Source organism: Mus pahari, chromosome 3, assembly GCF_900095145.1.
Source record: "Mus pahari chromosome 3, PAHARI_EIJ_v1.1, whole genome shotgun sequence".
NCBI lineage: Eukaryota > Metazoa > Chordata > Mammalia > Rodentia > Muridae > Mus > Mus pahari.
Genome location: NC_034592.1, coordinates 31,602,832 through 31,625,119, shown reverse-complemented (window position 1 = coordinate 31,625,119; position 22,288 = coordinate 31,602,832). Strand labels below are relative to the sequence as shown.

The window sequence follows — 22,288 nt, the reverse complement described above, 5'->3', positions numbered from 1 at the left end:
ATCTCATAACATGAAAAGGGTAGATATCAAATTCCTTTATACAAGCATGTTTGAGTATGCAGAGGAAGGGGTCTGAGCTAACTCACTGAACAGCTGCTGATATCAGCAACTCCTATACAGAGGGACCAGGAAAGGGAAGCATGTAGCTCTGAATTATTTCTGTTTTGTTACGAATATGCACTTTTATTGAAATTTTAGATGTTCATACAGATATAAAAATAATAGAATCTTATTCTGTTGGCTCACATGTCTTATCCTCTCATCTTACCCTCTAAGACTTTAAATTCACATGCATTGTTTAGTCTGTTTTCTTCCTCTTGATGCTGGTTAAATTCAGTCAGTCCCTAGATCACTGATTCAAGCTCCTATGGAATGGACCTCTCTCACTATTAAGAGCATACAGTAAGCTTTTAGGTTGGTTGTTTGTTCCTGTCATTGTATATTTTCAGCACCACCATCTCTGTTGAGACTCACTTACATAGAACTATGTATACTGACGTTAAGCCAGGAAGCCAGGGAAAAACAGGAAATCATTTTATTTCTATTCAAGAGGGAAAGAACAATTCTCAAAGACAGTCAAAGAATTTCTTAGATTAGATGCTGGCAGAAATGTCTAACTGGAAGGGACAGACACTGTGGCATTAGCTCTTTGTATTACTATCAGCCATCTGCAAACATATTCCCTGCATGCAATTTAGAGCAAAATAATGTGTAAATTCAAAAGAAAATCTAACTGATTGGTCACTACATTTGAGGAAACATGACAAGACTTAGTAATAAACTGGGGAGACAAAAATGTGATTGTGTAGAGCTTTCCATATCTAAGGAAGTAGCCATGCTTGTGGAAGTAGCCATGCTTGAGATGGAACAGCATGGGACAATGACTGGTGAAGTAATACCCACTAGGCAGGAGGCTGATATAGTTATTGATACTTGTGGCCTACCAGTTTGTTGTAGGATGTTTGTCCTTGAGCTTCTTGACCATATTGTAGAGAAAGCTAACTTGCAAGTCAGACAGCTATACAAAAAGTACTTATGTAACATACAGAAAATAAAAGAAAGTCTGGGAGTAGTCAAAATTCTAGCAGTAGGAACTTCTCAGGTAAATCATTAGAGACCTAATGGGGAAAAATATTGAGGATCGTTCAGTGAGATTGAAGGAGCAGGAAGATGTAACACAGACAAAGATGCTAGACTTTAGTGACAGCACGGAATTTGGAGGTCCTTTCAGTTGGCAAAGGTATCTGATAGAACAACACATAGCAAACCAGAGAGACCTTGAAACTAGGAATCACTTTCATCCAGGAAAAGGGCTCAGAGAAACCCATGTCAACAGAGGTATGCAACTGTCACTTGAGAAAAGCTGACCTGTGAAGAGTCACTTAGGAATAGTGCATTGTGGAAAGACAGGACCTCATTGTAACTGAAAAGACAAACAAGAGTATCAATATGCAAATAGCATGAAACTCTGATATCTGTAAGTTCAATTTTTATTTTTAATTGAATTTCTTTCCAATGGCATATTTCAGTGTGTTAATAGAGTCTCATGTAGCCCAGGACTCTATCTTCCATTTACTAGTCACAAATCAGGGCACTACTCATGTACACTCTACAAACAGCTTTGTGGTCCTTCCCCTGACACTCATTGAGATCGTGCATTGTCGCAGAAGTCTCTTAAGGCCAACTTTTGACAAAACTATCATTGATTCACCAGATGTAATTGTCATCTCAGATGTAATTGGCTAACTGTTGATTAAGCTCACCCTTTCTAGCTCTTTCTAAACTCTGGCTGATTCACTCAGTTTTTCTGGCTAAACTCCTCTTCAGGCTGACTGATTCAATCCGGCTTCTCTTAACTACTCACTGGATCACTCTGCTTGCCCTCTATCTGTCACAGTTTGTTCTAATCTTCTGGCTTCTTCTTATTCTCTGACTTCAACTGCCTCTACACTCAACCAATTGCATTTCTCCCTGGTCCATACCTCTTTGAAGCAATAAACATGAAACAACTTAGAATCTTGAATGCCTTCTGGGTACAAAGTGGAGAGGAGATAAATTGATTAAAATCCTAAAATCAAAGGGCAATGTATTAATAAGTGTTGTCAAGGGTATTTAGAAAGAGTAGTGCTGAACACTGTCAGTAGGAATGCAAGTTAAATTACAGAAATGATGTATAGGGTATCATCTCTAAAAACATACATGCACGTAGCTATATATATATGTGTATATATATATATATCATCAAGCAGGTTGTACTTACATGTTTATGAATATATTTGTAACAACTACTAATGGAAAAAGAGGCAGTGAATTTGCAAGAGAGCAAAGAAGGGTGTATGGGAAGCTTCAGAGGAAGGAAAGGGAAGGGGAAGATATTATAATTATATTCTCAAGCAATAAAAGAAATAATATAAAAGAAAACAATGCCAGGTATGGTAACATACTGTACTCCCTGCCCATGCGAGACTAAAACACGACAATCAGGATTCTGAGGCCAGCCTAGAGTAAACAGTTCAAGACCAGCTATGCAGCGACAAGACCCCTGTCCTAAAATAGAACAGCAAAATTAAAGCAAAAACTCACTTAATCCATTTGCCATACTACTAGTTGACTTTTAAAGGAAAAGAAAAGCAAACAAACAAACAAAAAAACAGTATGTCAGAGGCAAATGTTTGCCCTTCTTTATTACAGCACTATCCATAGCTGTCAGTATGTGGAATTGGCCTATGACTGTCTACTAACACATAAATGTATGAGGAAAATGAAGTACTTGTATACAGTAGAATACTTACTCTTCAGCCAGAAAAAGAATGAAATTCTGTCATTTATATAACATGGCTGAAAATAGAGATCATTCTGTTAAGTGAAATAAAGCAAAAACAAAAGAATGAGTATCTCTTCTGTGTAGTATCAAAACTTGATCGCAGAAACTGTCTGAGATAGTAGTCAACAGAAGCTGGGTTTGTGCTGGCTTTGCAAGAGACCTGCTGGCCCTCGGTGACAAAGCCACTTCTCTGCACTGCCTTTCACTCACTGCCGTTCACTCTCTGAAAGCAAAATGTATTATGACTAGCCTCCAATTACCCATGTGGACGTGCCTTAAAAAATAAAAGGGGGGAAGAGTATTAAAGAAACAGCTATTACTGGAAGATCTACATAGTAAAAAACAGATGAAGTGGGAGTCAGAGAGGGGAGGGAAGGAGAAAAGAGACTTTGAGATTGCCAAAGCAAGAAGGGACAAAAGAAATAAAATGAAGAAATTGGTCAGTATTGAAGATCGCTGGCTAAATCATCCTTAAGCAACAGCTGCGCATACAGAAGGGAAGGCACACTGCTTGTTGACATCAGGCAGAGCAAGTAAAAAAGTATCTTACAAAGCATATCAGACCAGTCAGTGGTGACAGCCAGCTTAGGAGGCAAATAGAAGCTTGTGTTTGAATAAGAAGCACATCACTGAATTTGGAAGTGTGAAATGTTTTGAGGTTTCAGTTAGTTGGTTAATTAGTTGTTTTGTTGACTGATTGATGTTTAATAGAGAGATTGTCTTGTTTTGTTGAAACAGGATCTCAGTATTTAGCCCAGGCCTTCCTCAAACATGAGATTCTCCTGCCTTAGCCTCCCAAGTGCTAAAACTACAGGCTCGTGTCCTGTGAGGTTGAGTTTGTAATGAAATAGAGACAGGTTAAGAAAGCCTCAGGAAGGTAAAGATGTTTGATACTGTCTCATTGGAGAATTGATTATGTATTGCTTGTCCATATTGATTGTCTTCTCCAATGAGTTTGTGCCCCAAAAGTAGCAGAAGCTAAGGAATGCCTGTTGCTTAATGATCTGGGGACTATGGGCAGAAGATACTAGCTTTCTTCCTCCTCTCAGTTTAAGGAGAATCACAAAGTCAAAGACGAAGAAAAGAAAAAGTATGACTAGAGATGGTGTGTAAATTCTGATGTAAGTTTTCTATGTGATCCTTTATGCTGGAATGGCTATGTTTGATGGTTACTTGGTTGAGAAGCTTAAGTAAGATTATGATCACGTGCTTAGTAGGAATGTGGAGCATTTATGGAGCAGCTGACTTTGTGTCACAAATGCTCTGATTGAGTTAAGCTAGATTATGCTACAGTAAGGAACACTTCACTACCTCCTTAGTGTGCATAACTTAGACACAAAAATCTCATCTTACCTTTGAATGCCGATGCATATGGAACTGGTCCCAAGTGACAACCTGAACCTAATTATCTTAACATACAATCTCTGCAAAGTTTACTAAGCTCTCTAGAAGTGCTGTCAGATGTTTACCTGAAGTTGACATGTGTCCGTCAGCTTGTAGTCCATTGACTGGAACTGGTCTTCACCCACTACAAGGGAGTAGCAAGGAATCTGTTTCCCCAGAAAGAGAGCTAGATATCAACAAACACAAATAATATCCCCCATTGCTCAGCTCAGCACTTGGTACACAGTGAACAAAGCAGGCATCGTCTGCCCTCCCCACAGAGCTCTGGATGCAGAGTAGTATATGCTCCTGAGAAGAGCCAGTTTCCCCCAAGCCAGGCAGGAGCTAGATCAAGGAGACTGCTCAATATATACACAGTTATGTGGGAAAATCGGAAATGGTAACAGTATAAGTGACAAGTATGGAGAACTTAGAAATCTTCAATAAATATTTACTGAATGAGTGTTAAGTGAGGAATAAGAAGAAATTTAGCTCTCAGAAACGAAACGGGAAAGGCAACAGAGAGACAGATATAGGAAGAAAAAAACACATGGAAACATTTTATGCTTTTCAAATGTTCTGAATAATATTTGGGAATAAAAGCTGTTCTTGCCATATCTTTTGCTTCCAGGAAGCCTGAAATATTTCCCTGCTGGTCTATTCTGCCATAGTGAGGGTGTGGAAGAATGAATTCCCTAACAGAATGTTTTGTCCTTACCTAGACAGTAGGGTGGATATGATTGGGAATCCTGGGCCCTGGCACATTGACTGAAATGCCTTGTTTGTTAAAGTAAGCTTGCTTGACTGGCATTCGTCAAACTTACAGGCCCATGGGAAAAAATGAAATCAAATAGCTAGTTGCTGAAATGTTCAAGTTAAGTAGAAAGCCCGTGATCACAGAGTTGTGGTAGAATATTAGGAAACATCTTTAAAATATTCAAAACCATTTACACAAACAAAGACTATTTAAAAACAAAATAGCAGACAAGCCAAAACAAACCTGACAGTTTAGAGAGAAACCTTTCAGTTACAGACACTCCCATCTATTTGTCCTGCACTGACAGGTCACAAAATTTGTGCTTCTCTGTGACTCCTTTTACTCAAAAGTACTATTGATTACTTACTACTGATTTTTTTCCATGTCCAGAATCATATATATGCAACATTATTTTTCGTGACTGTTAAGAATTTTATCATATGTATCAAAGTATATTTAATTGTCACCATCTAACATTCCTACAAAGTTGTCATAAGTAATGCTGTTTTAAGTACATCATAGCAGAGTGTCTGTATATATCTTTTTAGGCTGACTTTCATAAACTATGGTTATTGAAGCAAAAGTGGTTCGCACATTAAGGCTTATTGTGACCAATAGCAAATTGCCCTCTATTTCACATTTCCCACCAGAAACATGTAAACACAAATGGGATATAGAGACTTTGGTTTCTTGCTAAAAGTGTGCTTCATCCTGATACCTGATGTGCCTTCATTAAATCCGTCACTGTCCATGCAATACTTTCTGTTGCAACCTCATGTAGGAGAATTTCATATTTAGATTTCCTTGAAAGTGTTTTAGGACTAGTATGTTCTGCTAAATGGGTTCATTAATATCATCCACTGCATGTCCCAGTGGATGTCTAGAGCTCATCCCTTGCGTGACAGAGTAATTGGCTCTGTTGTTCCATCATGGCTCACACCTTGTCTTAGGGTATGATCAGTGTATGTGAAACTCTAAAAGTTCAATGTTACACAATTTCCCATCTCACCAAAAAGAAAATTATTAAAAAAGAAATTCAGGTAAACTGATTGTCTTAGTTAAGGTTTCTATTATTACAGTGACCATGACCAAATACCGTATCCGAAAAGCAATTTGTGGAGGAGTAGGTTTATTTGGCTTACACTACAGTGTTATTGTTCATCATCAAAGGAAGTCAGGATAAGAACACAAACAGGGCAAGAGCTGGTGCAGAAGCATGGAGGTGTGCTGCTTATTGGCTTGCTCCCCATGGTTTTCTCCACCTGCTTTCTCAAGAAAGGAGTTGGCACTACCCACAATGAGCTGGGCCCTCCTCCATTAATCACCAATTAAGAAAATGCCTTTCACCGGGAAGTGGTGGGGCACACCTTTAACCCCAGCACTTGGGAGGCACAGGCAGCCTGGTCTACAGAGTGAGTTCCAGGACAGCCAGGGCTACACAGAGAAACCCTGTCTCAAAGAAAAAAAGAAAGAAAGAAAATGCCTTTCAGGCTGGCCTACATCTTAATCTCATACAATCTCCCTCCTTTCGGATGATTTTAGCTTGTATCCAGCATACTGATTATTTTAAGCTTTGAGCAACATAAATACAATTATTGAGACTATAGCTATAGTATAATCTATGAATGTATAAAATACTGTAAAGCACATATGTTAAAGAATGCTTTAAGAAGTGTTGCTCTTTCCTACCCCCATATTTCAGGAAGCAATTTTGTTCCAGCTCACCTTTCCTACACTCTTGACACCAGAGTAGTGCCTGCATGCAAACAACTGGCCTGCCTCCACCACCTGTTGTCTGGCACTCGGTCTAAAAGGACTGCAGAACAAGACAAGCTGCCCCAAAGCATCACTAGACAGCTTTTCCCCAGCTAGAGAACCCTGCTTGCTGCTCGTGATCTCTAGTAATCGCTTAATCATTTGAGGGGTGTGTGTGTGTGTGTGTGTGTGTGTGTGTGTGTGTGTGCGCGCGCGCGCGCTCATGGAGGGGTTGATTTTTTGCATTTTAGAGGGTGGGGTTTTTGGGTTTTTTTTTTTTTTTTTTTTTGGTATCTGTTTTAAAAAGCACTCAGCACTTAGAATTTTTCACGCCATACTTCACAAAATAATTCCATCTTAGTGTTTAATTCCTGTGAGTCTACTTTTATTGGTACCATCAAGTGTAGAAATGCTAGAAACATCCAAAATCCTCATTGACTGAAAGAAAACAAATAGTTTCCCCTATGTTCTGTAAGAACTTGAGTATAACATTTCCCTATTTATGAGGGGTAACTTTAGTCAGGTAAACTACTTTATGGTCAGCTGTATATTGTGATTTCAACAAAATGAAAGGGGAATCAATCCGATATTTTTTGTGTTCTTATACAAATGACTATTGAACATTAAAGTTTTTTGGCTACCTAGAAAAAAAAAATCTAAAGTATGTGGTAAGTTGTAGTGCATTTACTTTGTTAGAAGCAATAAAAATAAACATTCCTAAATCCTGCTGCTTTAAAAACACTGGAATCTTTTAGGAACTTTACCCAGTTAAGTTTCATCCCACTTAAAAACTATGTGTGTTTTTATGTTACCATGCACATACCACACATACATACAAACACACACACACACACACACACGCCAATATTTAGAATACATAGTATACCCGGGATCATGCACATACCACACATACATACAAACACACACACACACACACACACACACACACACACACACACTCGCATATGCCAAGATTTAGAATGCATAATATACCCAGGATCCATATCCACTTTTCTAGAACCCCAAATGGAGAATTTAGATCTAAGTGGATAGATTTCCCTCCAGTGTTGCTCTCTTAAAACTATATTATATTCCATTGTTTCCATCCCTTTCATCTAAGTATCTCCAAGAGAATCAGACTAGAAAAACATCGTACAGATAAGGTGGCAGTTATTTGATTGATATGGTTGAAGAATACATACAGTATATTCTTTCCTCTCAAGCTGTTTGGAGTCTTTGTTCTTGCCCACAGCAGTAGTATATATGAAAACTATCCAAACACTTCCCCATGGTACATGTATATACCACATCATCTTAAAAAGCAATGAACATTTTGCCTTTGCATCCTTTATTATTTGAAGTAAATCAAACTGAGAGGCACAGCACTTGAAACAAATTGTTTGAGAACTCTAATTTTATAAAATCTTAGAGTTTCATAAGATTATAAATGCTGTTTTAAAATGTTAATTAGAAGATGCGTTTGTTTCGATTCATGATACTGAAAATATTGACTGAATTGTGAATTAACACATTAAGGGGTACAGATGTCATTTTTCATGAGGTTCCCTGAATGATGTAATTTTCATATTTCATATAGCAGTTTAATAATTTTACAGATTTATTTTATATAATTAGTAAATGAGAAATTCAGTTACTGGTATATAACTATCTTCTGTAAAGAAAAATGAAATTTCTTATTTATAAATAAAAAGCAAATATTTTAAAGACATCTGGTCTACATCTGTCTGAATAAGATAATTTAAAACAGTGTAATTAAATCCAAGAAATACTGAAATATTCACACCTTATAATGTTAAAAATTGTATTCCATGTAAATAGGATTTGTTGAAGGATACTTTTCTTTAATTTTAGTGTCTTTTAACCTCTCATTCTGTCATTAGAAAATACTGACAAACTGAACAAGACAAAAACATTTGATTTTTTTTTTCATTCCTATGCTAAATGAAAGTATTTTTTTCTGATTCTTTTACATGTTGACTATCGTTCACTCTGAGTCAATATTTAGTATACATAGAGTCAGACATATCCATCCCTTTTATTGCATTATAATTCTCCACTGAGTTATTGAAAATGAGAGATTACTACATGGGGCTATATTCTCCTTTGTAAATTGTGTGTTCCTGGTCAGCATGATGCTGTTGGGTGCCCGTGGGAGAAAGGCAAACCGTGCTCCCTGCATCCTCTGGATGATGAGCAGGGAGGAATCCTTAGAAGATTGGTTTCTTTTTGTTTAAAAAAAATAAATCTGTGCTAAGTGGAAATTTAACTATTTGGATGAAAAAATGCTATATGGGTTTTTTTTTGTATATGTATACCTTTGTTCACTTATTTAATTCATACAAGAATTGGCAAATTTTGCATTTATACATAATACAAAAAGAAGACAGATTTCTCCTCCAATAAGATCCTTAACATATCTTAGGACTATGTTTGATACTTAGAGCATGTCTATAGATGTTATAGTTCAGAGAGGTAAGAAAAGCTTCTGAACTCAGGGGCTTCCTGCACCAGCAAAAGACCTGATGGGAACTGGCACCATACGGACAATTTTCTGTTTGTTTATTTACAGGGAGCATGACAAAGATCCAGAGACGTTTTTAAAGATATTAATGAATCTAAAGGAATTAAAGTTCAATTTCCATGTTTCTGTCCTTGGAGAAACTTTTACAGACATACCAGGTACCTATTTTGAATTTTCTAATGTGTATGTATTTGTTTGTTTTGTTTTTATGTAAAGACATGAGCACTCCAACTTAAGTATTAATTCTTCTTTGTTAGAATAGTCAAGCTGAGCTCTGTTAACCAAGATTATATGGCGGCATTAAACTCAGATTCAATTACAAAAATACTTAAGTAAGCACTCTTTGATTTAAGTTGAGAATAGTCATCTCTTTTATCAACTATAGTTTATACAATTCTGTAAAGGAAATATATTGCTGTGGGCATCTTAACACTTACAGAAAGTGGAAGTTTATAATTGGATTTACAACCTCTCACCTGGGGTCATTGGTTTGCATCCTGCTCATGCTGGTAGTGGACCAAGTACATTACCATGTGTGAGGTACCCTGCATTAAGCATGTGGGCATCTAATTTAAGGTATGGTTGGGCCTTAGCCCATGTCAGTGTGCTCATTGGTCTATGCCTCTGTATTGAGCTAAAGAGAAGTTAATGTAGAAGCTGCAAGCAGCAAACCCTCTCATTCTTTACACTACACAGTGCCTTTCCAGTCATTTCCTTTACCTTGAACCCTAGCCTGCCATGTTGGGGTCAGTAACATGACAAGCATTCATATTTGCTTGTTAGTGGGTGGGTGGGTGGGTGGTTTGAATAGCCAGCAACAACAAAGATTCAGACCTAATCTGGTTGACAGTTTCTTGCTATAGTGTGGTATGTCACTGAAAGGCTGCCTGCACTGCACTCTCCTTAAGACCATGCTTTCTGAGTATGGCTCAGAGCCAAGAACTGCAGCCAGCCTGTCCTCAGTGGCCTCATCTCATGGCTTGCCTTCTGCCTTCTACAGTGTATACGCCAGACCTTTCTCTGATCCTCTTAGGTAGTAGCAAGCTTCTGTGGACCTCGTCTGCCTGTTGCCCTCCGTCTGCTTCTCTCAGTCTTAGCTCTGAAGCATCTTCATGAAGCTGGCCCATGTTCTAGCACACTATTTTTCTTCATGGTGCTTCAAAGTATTTTTCACCAGTCACTGCATGCACATAATTAGTAGACTTAAGATTGTAAATTACATAAGGCTAGAGGCTGTCACTGTCTTGGTCATTTCTATCACTGGAAACACTGGCCAGTGGAGTACTAGAGGTCAGTAAACACTTACTAAATAAGAAAGCAGAGATATACACACTCCCTCCCAACCAGGAACTTAAAGTTGTGTTAAGGAGAGAGATTTATGTGTAAATACAGAAAATAGAGAAGGAACCAAACTGATGCAGTTATGTATGAGCAATGACACATGGAGCTTAGAGGGTTAACAGTGAAGGAGTATTTTAAGAGCTAACACTATTCTAGGAGCCAGACATTAAAAGATTTATTAAATTGTCCAAAGGCAGGAAAAGCACCCCTAAGCAACCATTTTAGAAACTTCCAATAAGAAGTGCTGTGGTATTGCTAATGGGAGCCGCTCTGAGGGGTTCTGCATGCAAACCCTGGTAAGTTCACACCGCCTTACACAGACAGGGTAGTGCCAAGGCTCAGAGAATGCTGATCACCCAAGTAAATGAGGTATAATGAGGCAGAATCTGTATGAAAGTCTCTGTTGCTGACACCAGAGTGATTCTGCAGCAGTGGCAGAGATTAATGGGGCTATGTGAGAGAGGGAAGCAGAGAAGAATTTGGTGGTTTAGATTGTACAGAAGGAAGGGAAGAAACTTTGCCAACTTTCATAGTTGCAAAGTTTAGTTTGTGTGTACCACCATCGATGCTTGTGGATGGACTGACAGAAGGTAGAGGAAAAGGGTTTAGGCTTAGACCAGCATCACTACAGGGTATGTTTAGTCACCTCTGTGATGCAGGTGACATTTTTACTTAAAAGTAGCTTATTGTTGGGTACTTTAGGATCTCAACTATTCATATCCAACACATTGATGAAGCACTGTAGAATGTTGATATGTGGAACAGTTGTGGGGCCAAGGATTTAGTGTTGAGTAAAATCAGGTACTAAGTTACTGTTCGCTTGGGCTTTTAGTGAACATACCGTTACTGAGCTGTGTAAGAGAGTACAGATGGACAAGACTGTCTCTCCCTACTGGGCAACTAGGATGTAGTACAGAGTACTGTGGAACCTAAAAGAATGTCCTGTCTTCTGTGTACATGTTCCTTACTTCTCCTCCCACCTCGGCCTGCTCTGTGTCTCAGCCACTGGTCCATGAGTCATTTCCAATGGAAATAAACGCTTCATGGCTACCATGCCTCAGCTTGCGTATGAGGGAATCAAAAATACTAAAGGAGTGAACATTGCTTCTGTTGGCTTTCCAGGTTGTATCTTTTGATGGTCATGTAGCCTTTATTCCGCAAGCGTCCTAACAAGCCATTCTGTATAACTCTTGTCCTTCTTGCCATTCCCCTGGTTTCTTTAACAAATACTTGTGTGGTGGCTACTACATCCCAGTCTTTTCACATCCATGTAACATTCCATGGGTTAGAAAGCCAGGAAAGACGAGTTTATATGCTATAGGAACATTAGGTGGTTTTTCTCCAACTTGATTTTGTACCAGCTGGATCCTGAACACTTGTAATCCCAGTACTCAGATGGTTGAGAGAAGAGGATTTCAAATTCTAAATCAGCCTGGACTACACAGGGAGACCATACATATCTCCAAACTCCCATCCCTTTATCTGTCCACAACGCACATAGGAGAAAGTGACAGTGCTGAACACACTTGTGCCAACAAGATACTATTATCAATATTAAAGTTCTCTTGAGAATTTTAAGACTAAAGTATGATTTTGTGTGGTTTCATTACTGTTGGTTATTTTCAAGCAAGAAATCATTTTATAAAAATCATTTTCTTGGGAAGTGTCACCAAATTAAGAAGGTTCATTATGTTTTATAGCCCTGTGACTCATAATTTTTTGTGTTCTTTTTTGTTTGTTTTTGTTTCATCTTGACAAAAGAGGAAAAAGCAGGAATGTAGTTGGTGACTTATGCAATCCTCCCTACGTACACTGGGCAAGCGAAGGCACGGGAATGGCCAGGCCAGGAGAAGAGCATTGCTACAATTGTGAACACGCCTGTTTTAAGTACCTCCTTTGTACTAGGCACTGCAAGTCATGCAGGATGATTCAGCATGGTTTGCTGCTTTATTGGTCACTTCCTGGAATACTGCTTTCAATGCTACACTGAACATTTCCTGATCATCCAGCATGTGCCAGGCACTGGTCTCTGCCCCTCCTCCATTGCTTGACTTAGTGTTCACAATAAACCGTGCAAATCAGGCAGCGTTGATTTGGCTATTTATGAAAAAAGTAAGATCACAGAGAAGTTATATTGTAAAAATCCATGACACAAACTTTGTGTAGTCTCCAAGGCCAGTGCTTACTTAGTATGTATGTGTTCTCTGTGGCAACCCAAGGACCTCTCTCCATTTCATAGGAAAAAACAAAACAAAACAAAAAAAAACAGGAGGTATGATTGTAGAAAATTCTGACCACTCCTGTGAATCGGTTCCATAGTCTTTGCTAATCCTTTTGCAAATGGAAAGCTATTTTAAGAAAAAAACTTTGAAATCTATGTCCTAAATAACTTTCCACCCCTTAGATATTAAAGTGTCCTCATTATAAAAATTGTCAAAACAAATATGAAGTAGAAAAATATATCCCACAAGAGAGGTAGGAAAATCAGTGGAATACAATTGAAGACAGAGAAATGAACCCATACACCNATGGTCACTTGATCTTTGACAAAGGAGCTAAAACCATCCAGTGGAAAAAAGAATATTTTCAACAAATGATGCTGGCTCAACTGGCAGTCAGCATGTAGACGAATGCAGATTGATCCATTCTTATCTCCTTGTACAAAGCTCAAGTCCAAGTGGATCAAGGACCTCCACATAAAACCAGATACACAGAAACTAATAGAAGAGAAAGTGAGGAAGAGACTTGAACACATGGGCATAGGGGAAATTTTCCTGAACAGAACACCAATGTCTCGTGCTCTAAGATCAAGAATCAACAAATGGGACCTCATAAAATTGAAAAGCTTCTGTAAGGTAAAGGACACTGTCAGTAGGACAAAACCAACAGATTGGGAAAAGATCTTTACCAATTCTCTATCTGATAGAGTGCTAATATCCAATATGTACAAAGAATTCAAGAAGTTAGACTCCATATAATCAAATAACCCTATTAAAAATGGGGTACGGAGCTAAACAAAGAATTCTCAAGTGAGGAAATTCGAATGGTCAAGAAGCACCTAAAGAAATGTTCAACATCCTTAGTCATCAGGGAAATGCAAATCAAAACAACCCTGAGATTCCACCTCACACCAGTCAGAATGGCTAAGATCAAAAACTCAGGTGACAGCAGCTGCTGGTGAAAATGTGGAGAAAGAAGAACATTCCTCCATTGTTGGCGAGATTGCAAGCTAGTACAAACACTCTAGAAATCAATCTGGCGGTTCCTCAGAAAACTGGGCATAGTACTACCAGAAGATCCAGCAATACCTCTCCTGGGCATATACCCAGAAGATGTTCCAACTGGTAATAAGGACACATGCTCCACTATGTTCATAGCTGCCCTATTTATAATAGCCAGAAGCTGGAAAGAACCCAGATGTCCCTCAACAGAAGAATGGATACAGAAAATGTGGTACATTTACACAATGGAGTACTACTCAGCTATTAANANNNANGANNTNNTNANNTTNNNNGACAAATGGATGGAACTAGGAAATATCATCCTAAGTGAGGCCAATCACAAAAGAACACACATGGTATGCATTCTCTGATAAGTGGGTATTAGCCTCAAAGCTCAGAATACTCAAGATACAATTCACAGACCACCTGAAGCTCAAAAAGAAGGAAAACCGAAGTGTAGGTGCTTCGGTCCTTCTTAGAAGGGGGAACACAATACTCATGGGAGCAAATACAGAGACAAAGTGTGGAGCAGAGACTGAAGGATAGGCCATCCAGAGGTTGCCCCACCAGGGGATCCATCCCATATACAGTCACCAAACACAGACACTATTATGTATGTCAAGAAGTACTTGCTGACAGGAGTCTGATATAGCAATCTCCTAAGAAGCTCTGCCAGAGCCTGTCATATACAAAGGTGATGCTTACAGCTAACCCTTGGACTTAGCATGGGGTTCCCAATGGAGGAGTTAGAGAAAGAACTAAAGGAGCTGAAGGGGTTTTCAACTTCTTAGGAAGAACAACAATATCAACCAACCAGAGCCCCCCAGACACCCCCCCCAGAGCTCCCAGGGACTAAACCATCAACCAAGGAGTACACATGGGGGGACCCATGACTCCAGCCACATATGTAGCAAAGGATGTCCTTGTTGGGCATCAATGGAAGGAGCAGCCCTTGATCCTATGAAGGCTCAATGCCCAGTGTAGGGGAATGCCAGGGTGGAGAGGTGGGAGTGGGTGGGTGGGTAAGGGAACACCCTCATAGAAGCAGGGGAAGGGGGGATAAGATAGGGGGCTTCAGGAGGGCTGGAAAAGGGCATATCATTTGAAATGTAGATAAAGAAAATAATCCAATTAAAAAATACTCAAAAAATATCCCACATAGCATTTGGCATCAATGTTCTCTATGTATTACTCAAATGAAGGAATGGGTCCGTCAATCCAAGTTTCAGTATCTTTATCGGGTTTATAGAAATGTACTTTGAAACAAAATCCTAAAGAATTAAGGGATGAAAAAAGTTGTCTTTTCAGTATACAATAATACCAAGTAGAACAAATTCTAAGTGATTTTGTATTATGTTTTCTGTTTCAACAGAAGTGACCTTGATTCAATGTAAGTTTTAACGTTCTTCTCAACTCTCAGCTCTTAAATTTGAATAATCTAGGCTACCCTAAGGAACATAAAACCTTAAAATTGAGTGGCTTATAACACAAAATGGATTTCTTGTTGAAACCATATATTTATGCAGATGCGTGTAGTGCGCTGCTCATGTCATTCAGTGAGGACTCTAGCTGATAAAAAGACAATAACTGTCATCCTAAGCATTACCAGTTACTTGAAGAATTAGCAAACTCACTCTCCATGTGTAAAACTAACTCTTCTTTGATGTAATTGTCATGGATACTTACAGCTGAATAAGGTCACCTTTCCTAGCTCTTTCTGATCTCTGGATGGCTGGTTCAACTCAGCTGTTCTGGCTGAAACACCTCTCTAAGCTGGTGGATTCAATCTGGCTTCTCTGGGCTTCTCACTGAATTGCTCTGCTTGGCCTCAAAGTAACTCTGGCAATCTGTTCTAATCTTCTGTCTCCCTTTTATTCTCTGGTTTCAACAGCCTCATGAGCTGCATAAACTCACTAACTCAGCTGCCACAACTGCCAAGGGAACTCTACTGTACTGACACTGCAATGAGTGTCACCCTCTCTCCCTGTGCTGCTCATATAGTGTCTCTTTCCTGTTCTGTTCTGGTTGGGCATATCCTATCTCTGATTCATTCTGTCTAATTTTTCTCTCATTCACTTCATCTATCAGTTAGATGTCACTTTCAAACATGGCTGCCTCTTTCTACAAACTAATTATACCTTAGTGGTGTGTTTTAAGGGCATGTCTTCATCCCAGCTCGATCACACAGACCTAGATCTTTGGCTGTGGTCCCTTGTCAGAGCAGCCATGTTGCTGGATTACAATTCCTCTACACTTGTGTCACCAAGGAACTGCACTGGCTTATAAATAGCACAGGCTCTACTCTATTTGTTGGCCAAAATGTCAAGACACTGCCCAGTCGTAAGAAAAACCAGCCCTGCTCTCTATCAAAAGCCATGAAACAGAAATAATATTATAAACTGCATGGTGGTTCACCAGAACTCATTAATTTATACTGTGATCTGTAGCTCCTCAGAGAGAAAGCCATGCCTCTCCATGTTTCTATCCCCATCTGGATAAGTCTAGCCCAGTTAATAAAGAGATTACAAATGTGTGGGCATTGACTGCAGCCTCCTGGTTGGGGACAACCTAATGGTATCTGAAAATACATCTGGTAATTCATATCCTTTAAGAGGGAGCCTCTATGAAGTAGAAGTGGTTTATGAAATAGGGTAAGTTCTCGGTGTTTTGGCATTTTACAAAGCCTATAGAGACTACCAATCTGAAATGATTTCCCTCCTCCCCTGGGGACATCTGGCAATGTGCACACACATTTTGTTGTCATAACTGTTGGGCAGAGAATGAGCTCCTGCCAAATAGGACACTAGTTATTCTGCCAAACATACTACAAAACACAGCTCAACCCAACAACATAAGCATATCCAACCTAATAAAATATCAGCAGCACCAAGGTTGAGAAGGTATGATTACAGAAATTTAAATCATCAAAATAGATTAGAATTGGATTCTGTCGTTTTCCAGATGAACATGAGCTAACTCAACTGTGCAATAAAAAGGACATGGGAAAGGAAAAACAATAAAACCACCTACTCTATTTCAATGAATTTTTATGAAGATTTCCATAGGAGCAGGTAATTTGAGGGAAAGTGCTAAAGTGCTATGCAAATTTTATTATAAGAGTCCGGGACTTCTCTTAGGAGTTTGTATATAGAATGAGTCTCTGAAATACTTTTTGGATACAAAGAAGACATTGAGTATGCTGTATCTCAAAAGTTCATTCTTATTCAGACAATTAAAAGGTCATTTTGCTCTATGAACCATCTGCATCTAGTTTTGTGTATAAAAGGAACTAAGAAGCCTAGGAACTCTTCAATGCACATGTTTGAGTGTTAGCCAGTTCTCATGACAAGGTCACATTGTTAGCCCTTGAGATGATTTTTTTTTTTAATTTTAGTAAATGTTTTAAATATCAAGTCAATGGAATGTGTTTGTATACTTCATAATTTCCCACAAATGGTAATTCTAAACAAAATATTCTTTTGTGTAAGCAGCCAAGACCTTATGTAAGATTCTTCTTCCTTATTACAGATATGGTACTCTTGCTTCAAAGGAGTTTTAGCTGAGACATTCAGGCAGCCAAGAAGGTCTGAGGAAAACTGAAAACCTGAAACATGGTTTTGGCAGGCAGAGCCATTCTGGTTCCCCTGTTATTTAGGTCAGGAGTGGTGTGTGGAAAGCTGCTGAGTAGCATCTGGCCTGGCCATGGTGATTCCTGGGAGCTTGTCATGGTCCTGGTTCTTAGCTCCAGAGTGAAATGCTTGATACTCATGGGGCAGTTTCCTCCTCTTCCACCTCCTCATTCCCTCAGCCTCCAGCTACTGTCTCATCTTCACAGTGTGACGATTCCAAAGAGCCAGGACCAGGAAGGTTCGAGATACACAAATAAATCGCATTAATGTAAAGTTTTACTTTTTTCTGCAAATTAAGTCCAATACAATAATCTATTAATTGATTAGTATTGAATCATAAGATCATGTGGTATGAAATAAATTCTACTAGTAAGACAAGACTGAAGTCCACTGAGTCAAGAATATACCATGTCTTAAGCCACTCCTCTTCCTGAGTATGATTTTAGTCACTGCTTCTTCCCTTTACATGAAGTTGTTTACCAGCTGCCTCTGAACTTCATTAATGTATTGTAACTAACAAATGAAGAAAATCCATTCTAGGATCTCATAGTCTGATTTGAAAGGAAAAAAAAAAGTTTATATGTTTACATTTTCTCATGGCATGCCTTTTTTATAACTTTTTCATAATTTGGGATATATTGCTTATGGACAACATTTTAAGGCAATCTAATATATTGAAATCCCAAAGTATAGTGGAGAAAATAGCTTCTTAACTCCATTTAGATGCACAGGAGTAAGTGAAAATCTCAGTACATGGAACTGCCCTCGTATGGCTCCCAGGAAGAAGTTTGGCGAAGTCTGTTTCCCAGGAATCTGAAACCCAAACTGAGTGGAATTTGTTACCAGTCTCATGGTACAAATGAAGACAACAAGTCACCATGGCAAAAATAAAGAAGACTAAAGACATGAAATGAATTGTCTCCTGACTGGAAAAAATCAATGCCATGGATATTTTTCATAGCAGAAATAGTAGTATATCTTAAGATAATTTAAAACCATAGCAGAGTCCAACTAGCGTACCACCATATTACTCTATATGTCCTCCCACCGCTGCAGTGAGTCTTCTACAAAGTAAATACACGAAAGAGAAGAACATTGGAGCTACCAGGTACAGAGAAATTATGATGGAGAACCTGTCCTGTCAGACTCAAAACTTTTATGAAATGATAGCTTTTAAAGAGTGCAGTACAGGGCTGGTGAGATGGCTCAGTGGGTAAGAGCACCCGACTGCTCTTCCAAAGGTCTGGAGTTCGAATCCCAGCAACCACATGGTGGCTCACAACCATCCGTGACGAGATCTGATGCCCTCTTCTGGAGTGTCTGAGGACAGCTACAGTGTACTTGCATGTAATAAATAAATAAATCTTTTTTTGTTTTTTTAAAGTGCAGTACAGATTCACAAAGGGTATCGTGCCAATTCACAATGGTTTCCACAGAGCAGTTGGGGCACTTGGTATTTCAGTCCCCGCTGATGAGGATGAAGGGCCTTGTTAGTGGCTGGGCAGCTCCTTTCTCAGAAATGCTCTGTCAATTCTGTCCACCCTTTCCTTCCAAATGCTGAAGACATCTGCAGTGCACGCAATGCAACAACACACTCTGATTTCTCGATGCAGTGTCCCGAGAGAGTCTGTGTTGCTGCAGTGGTCACTCCCAGGCGTGCCATGCCTTGGCTTATTACCTTCCACTCCTGCAGCTCCTCAGAGTGGGATATGATCATTTCTACTAGAACCAGAAGATTAAGAGAGTAAGTCTCGAGACAAGATCATTTTCCATCCTACCAGGGGGAAGACCATGAAGATAATATGTTCCGGAATACAACTCCCAAAACATCTCTCAAGAAATTGTTCTCAGAAGTTATAACTGTGTGAACATCACTGAGGAAAAAAAATGTTCTTTCATTTTCATAAAATGGTCTGAAAGTTTGTGGGAAATATACATTTGAGAAAGATACATGGAAATCAGTTAATGAATGGAGAAGATAATCAAGACATTCATAGACAAATAGGAATGTGGAAATAGCCCTAACTAAAAGCTTGCAATGGCAGCCATGGCTTAGATGTACTGGAATGCAGGAGAAAGAACATCTCTGTAGACAGGAGAGATGAGAATGTAACCCACCTGGTGCTTTGGTTACATGTGGTCACTTTTGGGTTCCTGCATTTGTATATTATAATCATTATAATCATATGGCATGACTTGGATCCTGATGTGGTCACAATAATATTTTCTCCACACTGAGACCAGAAGAAGGCCTATTTCCTGTTGTGCCTCTGTCAGAACTGGACTCTGAGAGGAAACAGTACAGTAACAACTGTGTATCTGGATCCACGTAGTAAGCTTTACCAGCAGTTTTCCTTAGCCTATGTTGGTTTACTTGCAAGGGAAGGGCCTCAGCTCTTTGCTGCCATGAAACGAATAGGACCGGGAGCTGGTAAGGTTAGCTGTCTACTTGCGGTTCTGCTCCTCATTAGCTGGGTCTCCTCTTCCTGCTCCATTTTAATCATCTACACTATCAGTTCTTCAGAAGGAGTTGGTACTTTGTATACCAGGGCTTCTCAACTTCAAATGAGGTTCACATTGCCACTTGAAAACATTTTACCAAGTTTTGTTAGAAAAAACAATTAGAATCATAATGATAAATTTGATAAAACATTCCATATTATTCTAATGTCAATCCCTGTTCCCCATCAAGTAATGGAAAGCCATTGGTATAAATCAGGCACAACTATTCCAGTTTCCCCCTTCTGGGATTGGATCCCATCACTGCCTGTCATACTCTTCGTACTTCGGGGTACCAGAGGAGACTTCTTTCCTACTGCACCCATTCCTTCCTCTATCCATCACCTCAGTGAGCTCACCCACCTTTGAAAGATGTGATTCTTTCTTGTATATTTTTCTGCTGTCTTTATCAATCAAATACAGATTCATTCATCTGTTCTTCCCAGACAATATCAAAACCTGTTTGCACATATATACATACATACTGATTACAATTTTTATTTTTTTATTTATTTATTATTTATTTATTGGTTTTTTCGAGACAGGGTTTCTCTGTGTAGCCCTGGCTGTCCTGGAACTCACTTTGTAGACCAGGCTGGCCTCTAACTCAGAAATCCGCCTGCCTCTGCCTCCCAAGTGCTGGGATTAAATACTGATTACAATTTAACTAAACAGTTAATACAGTATGACTATAACTTTTGTAGTTTTTTGGGGTTTTGTCTGCTTCACAATTTCATGGATAGACTGTCACACAAAACGTTTTTTGCCTTTCCTTGTTGAAATTTCTTACCTTTTCCTCACACTGCTACTTTGGCATTGGCATATCCAGATCACCAGCCTTCTATTTCACTGTGAGCCATTATTAAGTAAATTAAAGGTTTTTCTGAATGCAAGCATGAATAGTACTGTAGTCCATCTGACAACCAAACCAGCAGATCAACGTCTGAGTGACCCATGGGTGAATCCCCTATAGCGTGGGGGTGGAGTGAAGCAGGGATAGCTTGTGGACGAACACACACAGTGTGCACACGGCAGTGTGACTTTTATTGTGCTGTTTTCAGTGCAGAATGGTGCACAGTTTAACACTTTTTTTTAGAATTTGAAATTTAAAATTTTCAGATCTCAAATGACAATGTGTAATTAATATAAATGTCTAGAAGTAAAATGATGGGTAAGGGAGATCTCTCTGCTTTTGTAGCCTACAGCCGTCCTTACAGACAAATACTGGACTGTGGCCTGGGTACAGCAGCGTTTCCTGACAGTAGCTTCCATCACCTCCCAGACTCCTCATGATCTGTGGAAGTTCTTTCTGTTATCCAAGACTCACTTCAGTCACCCTCCCTGACCTCTCAAGGATCCCACTGTCCTTTGAGTGGAAAGGGAATTGTCCTTTCCCTTGCAGTGGAGCTGGACCCCTCCAAGAACAATGTTTTAAGGATGTTATATGACCCTAGACTGCAATGTTTACAAACTCCTCACCATGATCCACACGGAGATACAAATTTACACCGTGGCTTTGTGTGCTCCTGAGTATAGGCATGTGTATAACTGAAACAGGTTTTAGGATGCAGTGTATATTGCTGTTACATTTGACCCTGTGTGACTGATGTTTTCTGTTCCTTGTCATTTCTTTTCTGCTGGTCTAAACTGATTTCACAGCCTTTAGTTCAGTTATAAAAAGACAACATACATAGCATAACACACATAGTAGGGATAGTATTATACATGCTTCAACTGACCTGGTCTTTCCAAAAGTATTATGCAAATCTTACTTATTTTATGAATCTGTTTTGTAATCCATTTTAATACACTATAGTTTTAAATTTAATCTCACCAAAAATATTGTTATTTAAGTAATGTTTTCGCTTTCACTTTATATAAGCAAACTAATCCAAAAGAAGAAATGCCATTCATTATAATAACCTTTAAAGTATGAAGATGAAAAATCAGATTGGGTGGTAATTGTCATTATGGTCACTCCTTAAATGTATATATCCAACATGTCATGGCTTGTGTTTCCTGTGTGCTGAATGTATGCAGCTGGCTGCCATCACCATGTCCACCTTGGTGACAACACTGCGGGTTCCTAAGTGTCTCCGCTCCATCTCCGTGAGCACCAGATTCAACCACAGTGGATTTTACTTTGTTAAAAATTATATTGCTACCCTAAACTATGAGTTCTGATTTCTTTGCTTTCTTTCCACAAAGTTCTCTGTAATTTAGCAAGAGGATTTTTTTTCACAGTACATCTTAACTGTGTTCAGCGCGTATGAAAAATGTCAGGCGGATGGTGTTGAGAAGGAAAGTTGTACCAACTGACAAGTCAATTTCTTGATG

The 22,288-nt window shown here is 39.0% G+C and overlaps 1 protein-coding gene across 6 annotated transcripts in view; it reads left to right on the top strand.

Annotated features, from left to right (window-relative positions):
* Gtdc1 (glycosyltransferase like domain containing 1) overlaps positions 1 to 22,288 on the top strand; it is a 345,861-nt gene that overhangs the window by 310,636 nt on the left and 12,937 nt on the right. For all 6 annotated transcript variants that reach the window (XM_029536415.1, XM_029536418.1, XM_029536414.1 and 3 more), the window contains one exon: positions 9,310 to 9,419. In XM_029536415.1, coding sequence (XP_029392275.1) covers positions 9,310 to 9,419 — 110 coding nt within the window. The remainder of the gene's footprint in view (positions 1 to 9,309; positions 9,420 to 22,288) is intronic.